This window comes from Hydra vulgaris, chromosome 15, assembly GCF_038396675.1.
Source record: "Hydra vulgaris chromosome 15, alternate assembly HydraT2T_AEP".
NCBI lineage: Eukaryota > Metazoa > Cnidaria > Hydrozoa > Anthoathecata > Hydridae > Hydra > Hydra vulgaris.
The window spans coordinates 30,436,097-30,447,137 of NC_088934.1; the positions used below are offsets into that span (position 1 = coordinate 30,436,097).

General features: G+C 25.6%; 1 protein-coding gene across 1 annotated transcript; it reads right to left on the minus strand.

The window, feature by feature from the left end:
* Window positions 1–782: 782 nt before the first annotated feature.
* On the minus strand, window positions 783–10,701 carry LOC100205652 (DET1 homolog). The gene is made up of 3 exons (XM_065819215.1): window positions 10,524–10,701; window positions 1,599–3,066; window positions 783–1,079 (listed from the first exon to the last, which is right to left on the minus strand). Exons 2-3 carry the CDS (start codon window positions 3,062–3,064, stop codon window positions 869–871), a joined length of 1,677 nt encoding a protein of 558 aa, XP_065675287.1. The 5' UTR covers window positions 3,065–3,066; window positions 10,524–10,701; the 3' UTR covers window positions 783–868.
* Between the last annotated feature and the right edge of the window lie 340 nt (window positions 10,702–11,041).

Consider the following 11,041-nt stretch of genomic DNA (forward strand, 5'->3'; position numbering starts at 1 on the left):
TTAAAGTTTCTGAGAAATACAAAAGTTTATTTTCTGAGAAATACAAAAGTTTACTTTCTGAGAAATACAAAAGTTTATTTTATTTGATTGAATTTACTTAAATGTAAACACAAACGAAATACAAACAACTCAATAACAAAAGGTTGGTGTGCTCCAAATTTCATCTTAAGCTCAATAGTAATTGAATGCTTTTCAAATATATTTATAAATTTATTAAAATTAAACAACTTCAAAAATAAACAATTAATAAAATGATCTATTAAAACATTTTCATTAGAAAAAAATCATTTAACAACTTTTGTCTTTTTTATTGAAAAAATTTTTTTTGGGAAATACTTATAATATATTATGATAATTTTTCTTTCTAACTATATTCTAAAAATATATAAATTAAAATTTGTGTATAAGTATACTATAAAAGTATGCATGGGTAGTAATTGAAAATGACTGTTTCCCATTTTTAAACCAAATCTTTTGTTGGTTAGTACAAATAGCTTTTCAAAAATTTACTGTTATTTGAGAAAAAGAAACAAAACAAAAAAAACAAACTCAGATGTATTTTTTGAATGATAAAAAAAAAAAAGAAAACTAATTTGCTATACTTTTATTTATTGTCAAAACAATTTAGTTTAAAATTGTATCTATTTACTAAACTATTTATACAACAAAAAATATTTATATAAAAATATAATTTATTTATAAACAAATATGTCTAACATAAAATAGTATCATAGATAAATATAACAGATAAAAATTTCTTAAGAAAACAAAGAACAACAAAGTAATTTAATTTCATTGTATTTCAACTATAACTTTAATCAACAATAAATTCTCATAAAAATAACTTCTGGTGTTTTTAAAAAGTAAACTACACATGATCTAAAGCAGAGCCTGTGAAATATCTTACATGAAAATTAACTACATAGTCAGTATTATTGTTACGTTGAACTGATATTGCAAATGGATAAAAAGGATGGTATGTAAATGCTACAAGTCTACGAGCTACTTGAGTCATATTGCGCCCTTGTACACCAGCAAAGATTTTGTACTTCAACAAACCTGTGTCTCTTGAATAAAATCTAAAAAGAATAAGTTTTTTCATAATTACTTTTTTCCTTCTTTTTATAGCTTTTTTTTTAAGTAATTTTAAAAAAGGTGATGTAAAGTTGCATTTTTTTTAAAACATAATTTTTAAAAATAAATTTACTTTTGACTTATAATCTTTATTTACTAAGTATATTTTATTCACCATTTAGTTAGTCTACATTAATTAAAATTTTTTTTCATCTTCATTTTTCTTTAGAACTGAACAATATTTTATATAAACTAAATATGACCACAAAGAAAAAATTTCATTTTGAGTAGCCTATAAATTTCACTTTGAGCAGTCTTTAAATTTCACTTTATGCAGCCTATAAATTTGGTTTTAAAATAAACAAAATATAACCTTGAAATAAATTGGTATTATTACATCCCTTTAATAAATACTGTGAATATGAGATAAAATAATATTTTTAAAAATATTACAAACAAAATTCTGTTATTTTTAAGAGATGAAGCCTGGCATTAAACTTGAGTGTGTGAAACTAAAAACATACCTGATTGGATGATCACCACATGCTTTTGGTCTCTCCATTACTGAAATCCATTTATCATCATAACTGAATAAAGACAAATCAAGATATGGACTACTACTGTATGACTGAGCACTAATTGGGAGCTGTGCTAAAAGTTTTTTGACTGCTTCTTTGGGTCCTCCGTATTTTGCATTAACTATGGTACTTTTAAACCTTCTTTGATTGTACCGAGCATGAATATTGCTTGAAGTAGAACAGGTAAATTGAACCATTTGTTGTGGAATGGCATTGCGAAAGTGATCACTAAATTGCTCAAACACCTCTAAAAATGATTCAGAGGAATTTTCATAGACTGCAATAATTTCAGTGAGAACCATGTTGTATACAACATAAAAAGAAGGTAGAGAGCTTGGATCAGAAACCTTCATCGCCACAACCTCTTCACTAGCATATCTTATAAGTAAATGTTCTTTATCTAAGAGCTGCATTTTCCACATTCTTAAATTTTTAAACTGGTCAAAATATTGATAATACCTACGTATAGACTCTTTCGAACCCTCTTTGGAACAAAAATTATATAAGTAAACCAGCAAACGATGTTTTAAACTGTTAAAGCATTTATCACGGTATGGTTGTAAATTTTGCATTTCAGGTAACCTGTTTATTGTATATTGATCGTCGTCATAACAAAATCGACCAATAACACGCACATCAATAAAATGACCTTTTGGTGTAACTTGAAATATATGAATTGTTTGGTGTTGCACAGACATTACTGCAAGTATGTCGTTATATAAGTAAATACCTTGATTATGAGACAAATATATTTTATCACATTTGAATGTTCTAGTGTCTTGAAGGGTACCTTTATACAAGTCTATTATATGTATTGCATAATCTTCAAGAGGGGCTCTTTGATTGGGAGTGATAGATTCATTATTTCTATAAATATCATAAAACATTGGGTGCACATCTTCAGCAAGGGCTGTTGCTGAGCCAACAATTACATACTTTCCATCATCAGTAAATAAACTACATTCACGGTTTAATTGTTCACCAAAGCTAGTAACTGTAACAGTTCCTTTTTGCCTAAAGAAACGATCAAATGACAAGCTTTTCAGCTTGAGCAAACCATCTTCATTTCCACTACAAGCATTAGAAACATAATCATTAGAAGCACATGGACCTTGAAACTCATAAATTTCAACAGAACTTTGATCTCTAGAAAAAGCTACTAAATGATGCCCATCTGGTGAAAACTTTCGCAAAAAGCATGGTGGTTTTTCTACATTTATAACAGTGAAATTCGGAAAAATATTTAAGTTAAAAGAACGAGAGTAATGAAAATGAGTGTTTGGTCTGTTAATAAATGTTTGTCTGTGAAATACTTTTTTTACAATGTTAGGATCACAATTTTTTCTACGCTTGTGTACATCATCTTGAAAAATTGTGTAGTCATCCTTTGCACTGTGACTTCGTCTTTTCATATCTAAATACAAATATTGTATAGAAATTAAATATATTTTACTTTCTACAACATTTAGTATTTGTATGAAGCAAAAAAACTATTTTATAGAAAATATTCCTAGATTTAAAAAAAACAATTAAAAAAAAGATTAACATAAAATACTGATTTTCTTTTTCTTTTGTATATTCTAATTAGCAACATTTTTTAGTTTTGTTACAACTATTAAATAATTTGACTGTCAACTAACCAATTAGTATATTTTCTAAAGTCAATTAAATTGACTAATACATTATTGAAATCAACTAAAAGCCAATTTAGTCGAAATATGGATATAAATTTTTTTTGAAATAAATTATAATAAAAATCAATAATTTATATTTGCTTTCTATCTTTTATCAAAGAGTCTATACAATCATATTTAAAATCCAATTGTAAAGATGACATTTAGATTTTGAAGTTTTACACATTAAATTTGCCCTGGGGCCCCGAGCCAGCTTGGAACCGCCCTATATGAAAGTATTTATGAAAATCACTAGCATGGAGCAAAAAAACAAAAATGAAATACATAACCAAAAGTTTAATTAGGTTTAATATTGCTAACGTGCTACGAATTAAGATTACTACGAGTTTTGAGATTATTACTTGACCGTTAGTTAATTAGTAGTTGAAAACTCATAGTCGATTAAATTGACTATTAGATATTTCAAAGTTGAATCATTTTAACTTTCAACGAATCTTTTAGTAGATTTAGTCGAAGTCAATAACAACACTAAGATTTTTGAATTATATATTACATTTATATCACTAACCAGGAAAATCATAAATATTTACAGCAAACAAGTATATAAAAATATAAAATTAAATTAATATAAAATTAGATAATAAAAAATGTACCACAAATCAATTATATCTGGTAAAAATCTAATTTTAATCTGCATAAAAATAACATTTATAGTTAATTAAAAAAAAATAGTATTTGAAAAAAAAAATGATTACACTGCTAAATGAAATATATAAATACTTACAAGCTAAAGATGCCTGAAAGGGAAATTTTTATGATAATTTGTCCTTAACATCACAGACTCTATTTTCGTTTTATAGCATCTCTAATCAAACTTTTATATTAAATGTTGGATTTGTTTATTTATTACGTATAATTCATCAATAAAAATCTTTATCAAATTAAGCACATCTTTTCTCCTTTTCCATTTGCCAATATTGTTGAGCCTCTGCTGATGAAAATGAACAAATACTGGTGACAATAAACAGTTAGAAAATGAGAGTGGAGTACCACAATGATAATGATTTGATAAAGAATTTTGAGGATCGGTTTCAAAAAGTAGATTATGTTTATATTTTGTTTTAAAAGTTGATAATGAAACTTGTTATAAATATAATTTATTGATTTCTGAAAAATCCTGTTTGTAGTTTGGGGAAATTTCTCTCTGTTTGATACAACCCAAGACGCCTTTTTTGAAAGAAACCTTGCTTACAATATCTGGAAACAAAATCCTTTCATTCAACACAACTTCCCATCAATTCAATTTGAGAAACTCCTTAATTAAGACCCTACCTTCATCAATGGCCTACTAGAATTACATGGCTGGATTTTTATGGTAAAAATTGATGAGGCCAGTTTTTAAATAAAGTTATTTATATAGATTTTTAAAAAGTAAGCTGAAAAAAAAAATAATAAAGACAAAAAAAAATAACCTTGCTGGATTAAAATATTTTTTAAAACATGAAAAAATATTAAAATAATTTTTCTTTTCTTTAAAAAGATTGTTTAATTAAAAGTAATATAAACGTTAAAAAGTCACAATCAGTTTTAAAATATAAATTTTGTAAAAATAACAAAAATAGATAGCTAATCAAAATGCTTTCTTTTAGTTCTTTTAGATTTGAAAGCAACAATCTTGTCTTTTCTTTTTCTGCCGTTGATAATGATTTGCTTATTGTTAAAGTATATATTTATAATTATATTAATAATAAATGTTATACCACTATTAAAATATTGATCACACAAGAAGATTGTTTCACTTAGGAGCTTTCTGGAAGCATATCTGATATTATTAGCATTTAAAAATAAATTTTCTTCAGTAAAATCTAGTTTAGCAAAGCTATGTGATACATATGCAAGATTTTTTCTAGGTTACTGCAATCCCCCTCTAAAGAGGAGCTTGTAAGAAACTTATAATTAGGCTTGTTTTTTTGCTAAATGCATTTCATTGATAGCTCAGTGGTTAACCGTGCTGTCATCACTATTGTTTTAGGGGGTTTTAGACCTCCCCTTAGCGTAATAAACTTTGAAATTTTTTCAATCTTGCTTATAGATATACTATACGCAATTATTCCATATAATGCCTGCAAACGTTTGTACGTAATGCTATAAAAATGGAATTAAGAAGATCTTAGACCACTAAAACATAGTCATTAAAAAAAATCAATTTTTATGATTATGATTAAAAACTAAAGGATAATAGCCTCAGCTATTAAATGCTAATCCAAAAAAATTTTGCGCATTGATGTCAGTACATGGCAAAATGAACTTTTATGCGTTAATTTCCTTTTGCATTTATCTTACATTTTTTGATTTATTTTAATTATGTTGCATACAACTGCACAAAAAGATATAAAACTGGTACAGATATATCATTTCACGGATAAGAGTTTGTATTTATTACAACAGTAATAAATAAATAGTTTTTGTCTTTATTAGAATATATCCCATAAAAATATATCTCTAATAGAAGGAGTTTTCCTAAATAATTTAATAAAAAATTTTAATAAAATCTTATTTCTAGTTTGTTTTTCTAGTTTTTTTGCCACGAAGTGATGTCACATACGCAAAAAAATATGGCTTCAACGATTTACGAAAAAGCTGCATCTATTATTTTTAATGGTCTAAGAAGCAGATGACGTAATTTTAGTAATCAGAAATTATCAAGAGAGGGGCAAATCTAAAATTGAAGTTTCAAATTATCCTTTTGGATGAGACAATATGTTTCATGTTTTTTCAATCTTGTCAATTTTTTTAAATATAATAACATACATACAAAAAATCAAAACAAAACAGCTTGAGCAAAAAAGACTTGTAACTATTTTCTAATAGTTACTTTGAAAAGTTTACTTATATTACATACAATCCTGATTAAAATGTTATATAAGTGGATTTTTTACATTTTATAAATAATATGTATAAACAAATAACATATTTGTTTATATAGGGATAGTTAAGCACCAAACCTGCCTTTACAATGAAGTTGAAAAAAAATTAGTTTGAATCAAAAAATGATTTATATGTTTCTTAGCAAACACCAACATACTATATTTAAAATTTTAAAAGTTTTAAAATTTTAAGTATAGTATATTGGTGTTTGCTAAGAACTAAAACTTAAAAGTTTTACTGAACTAAATTTAACTAATGAATTTAAATTTTCACTGAACTGCAATTACTTTTAATTTTTTTGGTTTAGTGGCTTTTGATAAGAGCTTTTAAATTTAGCATCTAATTTATTTCAATATATTTGTTGTATCATCCATATTATGATATTAAAAAGATAAATGTAGCAAAAAAACTTTTAATTGTCAAAAGAAAGTTTTAAAGTCTTTTTGTAGCTAAGGTTTTTTTTTTTTTTTTTGCCTCCACAGCAGCACTTTCTGGAGTAGCAGGATTCAGGCCTTGTTAAGAAACATTATGCTGTTTATAAAAATTATGAAATAAATGACTTTTTAGTGCCAAAGTTGCTTTTTCGAAGTTTTTCCATTATCAATTATTTTTTTAGATTGATCATAGAAAGAACAACGATTAGAAATGTTGAACAAGTTTATGAGTATTAGACGAATATTTTACCAAAGTCAAGTTCTTTAAAAAAAAATTGTTGATAGTTTTTTGGCTTTTCTTAAGCACTCTTTAAAACTGTAAAGTAGTATGAAATTGTAGTTATAAATAAATGAAACTTGTTACAACTATTAGAAAGAAACAAAATAAAAACAGATCTTATTAATACTTTTAATTTCAACCCAAAATGGCATGATATAACTGAAAACTTATATCTAGGTCAGATTGCAAATGATTTAAACTTCAATTACCTCTTCAATGATATTTATAAAAATTTATACAAAAATATAATATTTATAACAAATGCTTAAGAAAAAAAAGATACTATTTAGCATAATTAATTTTTTCTTGTTTTTTTTTTTTTTTGTTTAAAAATGTTTTCTGTGTAATCACAATAATTTTATGGATCTACATGTGACTACAGTAATTATAATTTAAAGTAAAATAAATATTACACTTAGTAAGGTTGGCTATCGTTTAATGCGCCATAAATTTATTTCTAGACTAGAATTGCTTTGAAAAAAAGATAATGGCAACATGTTTTTAATAAAGCAGAATAAACTTCTAGCTTATGATAGTTATTTGTTATTTCCTAATGACATTTTCTTTAAAAGGGATTTTATGTTTCCTATGGCTTTCAACAAATCAAACATTCAATCTTTTTATACTTTTTAAAAATTTTTCAAATTATCATTATTTATCAAACAGATAACATTTTGAATAAAAACAGAGTCACTTTAAAAACTTTTAAAAATGGAATCTTTCAGAAATTCTTTGTACAGAAACTGCTGAAGAGAATGGAACATAGTAATTTGTAAAAATCTTCTGTAATGTATCTGCGCTTTATCAAGATAATATCTTGGCCAAAACCAATGGAGCAATAAGAATGTCCGCATAACATTATAGAAATGGGACAAGTTACATTACAAAAGATGGCACTTCTTGGCATTTACATAGTACGGTCCACAGAAATGCGATCCAATTTTCAAATGACCTAAAGGAAAATGAAGTAGCAAAAGCAAACGACAAAGACCAAAAGAATAATAATCAGCATAAAATTACTAAAGCTAAATTGTAATAAAGCAAATAACAGATTTTTAAAACGTTTTTAAAAAAATAATAATAATCTATTTCAAATATGAGTTTAGATTTTATTTGTAACTTTTGTTTAAGTTAATTTGTAAAAGTTTAATAATTGAAAGAAAAAATTGTTTTAATGATTTTTAATGCGGTTTGAAAATAAGAAAATAATGCGGTACTTGAAATTACTCTAATGACGCAATTTAACTTTTACCGATATAAATATGTAAGCTAAGTTGAATTACTTTAAAATGCATTAAGCATTTTCATTATGCAGCGAAATCTCGTAACAAGGGCTAAGGACTGTATTATTGAATTTTTTTTTTTTAGTTTTAGACAATTTTTTTTCAGACCATCCGCAGCTTATTAGAACTAATTACCTGAGCACATTAATAACATAAGTATCTCAATCATGACACATACACAACAATTTTTTTCTCCAGGTGTTTTAATGTTTTTAGAATTTTTAGCTTTTTTAAAAACCTTTTTATTAGTTTTTTTCGTTATATTGTTACATATATTTGTATATAATCTCTATACAACTACAAAAGTATTTTGCATTTTAAAATAATCGAAAAAAATTAAAAAAATAAAAGTCACAAGTGGTAGGACTCGAACCACGGCGTTTTTTTTCAGAAGCTTTACTTGCTATCCACTCGGCAAACGCTGGCACATTGATAAACAAAAAATTTTAAAACTATATAAAAAATTACAGAAAATAATACATAATTTCCAGTTTACATAAGTAAGATATTTGCATACACTTTTATTCACATTTTCTTTTAATAAAAATAGTGTGACTTTTTCTCGCTACTACCTTGGCTGCAATGGCTGCCAAGGGTTTTGTGTCAAACAAGCTCAAAGGGGCACTAATACTACTAACACTATTAAGTTCAGCAATAATATATAGAGATGGAAAATAAATTTCATTTGAAGCTGATGTATTTTCATGAAAGATATTTAAAGCAAGAGGAACACTTAGCTTAACATTTCTTGAATGTAAAGTAAATTGAAACTCTGAATGTAAAATGGAAAGAAAGAGTTTATGCGTTTTATGTAAATTGTTTTAATCCATTTAATAAACTTATAAATGTAAAACAGGGAATATAAGCGTTTTGTATTAAGAAGTTTATTTCAAATATTTTTTTTAGAGATGAACACAAACATACATAAGGTAAACTTTTTTATGCTTTTTATAAAATAAAATGATTTTTTTCAGCTATACAAGTTTTAAACCATTTAATTAACACCAATGTCTTGATACACTTACCAAATGATTGTCAACAACTATTGAATATACAATAAATCCGCCAAATTTCAAAACTAATAAACTTTCTAAAATTTGAAGGAATATTGTGTCTCTATTGATTTCAGTTTGTGGACAAGGCTTTATGACATAAGGAATGCATTTTTTTAAACTTCCCATCATAAAAACAAAGATGCTTTAAAAATATTTACAATTTTTCAAAGCTTATTTGACTATGATTATAAATAAGCATCAATCTAACATCATGCTTTAGAAACTTTGGATCAAAATGGGCATAACAAACACTTGAATGCTCTGTTGGAAACAACTCCTTTTATTAACAAACTAAATCCATTTTTTTCGTAGCAAAGGTCTTTTTATAGCATCAGGAAAGGTAAAACCACTGTTTTATTTGTTATAAGTTTCTGAAGTCAACTTTGGAGGATTATCTTTCATGCTTGATGTTATGCTTTGGTATCCACTCCGACAATTTATCACTTGTTTGGCGTTGTAAGTATTAAGAAGTATAGGTAATTTATTTCTAATTTTTTAAAGTCCAATAAACAACCTAATACCTCAATAGCAACAAGATAAATATTATTTATCTTTTTGCTATTGTCATATTATATTACTATTATAATATATATTATATCAACATAACATAATAATTATGTTTAATTAAAATCTAATTTAAATAACAAAATCATTAATAAGTTACTTATAAGTAAACTCATAATAAAACCAATAAATAAGCAATTTTACAGTAATAAAAACACTGGCCTTCTAATTTTTGGCCATAAAAAACCTATAAACATAGCCATGTAAATATAGTAAGCCATGCCCTACCCTGTTTAGTAAATTTAAACTAAAATTCCCATCTCACTTTGTATTAAGCACCTGGGAGTATAGCGTTTTAAACACAAATTATTTGTCAAAAAAATTCCACAATAACGCACCTAATAAAGGTTGTTGTTTTATTATTGAAAAGAATAACTTTCTTAAAAATTCTTTTGAGAAAGCATCTCTTTAGATTAATATAATTTATCTTTTAAAGACATTTCTCATCACAGTTATCAACTTTATTGCTTTTAATTTAATATTGTATTTATTGGAAATCGCTGGTTTATTTTCATTAGTATAGTGCTAAAAAGATTTTCAAAAAATGTCAAAATTTATTTTCAGAGTAAAATAGTGGGAAAACATTTATATAAAATAAATTTTTCCTTCATAGGAATAACATTTGGCTTTGTTGAGGCAGATAGACATATTTTTAAAAAATCATTATAAATATTCAAATAAAATTAAAGTTACCTTGTCAGAGTTACTTTTCTTAAAATTTAGCAAACTACATTGGTGCAGCCAATCATATTTTACAGAGGGTTTGAAAACGTGTTACATTTACTCATTACATAAAGGTTTAGCTAAAAATAAACAATTATACAAGATCAACAAAATTACCAATATTGTTTATTACCATATTACCTAATATAATTGGGTAATCGAATTTATAACAACAAAATATATGATCAGTGATTATCAAATATTTTGCGTGATTAAATCACGCAAAATGTTAAAACAGTCTACCTTTTATTATTTATTTAGGGAATAACTTGACTTGTTAGAAAGTAGAAAGCCCAGATGTCCTGATTTATCAGGATCATCTGATTTTCAGACTTTATTCTATGTTTTAAAAATTCTAAATTTTTAAAACGCACTGATTTTCGACCAAATGTAAATGGTCAGCCTAATTTAAAACCAAGATGGGCCTTCTAATAATCAGAATAATCTTGATAAAATCAGGGCATTTAGTTATCATAATACTCCTTCCT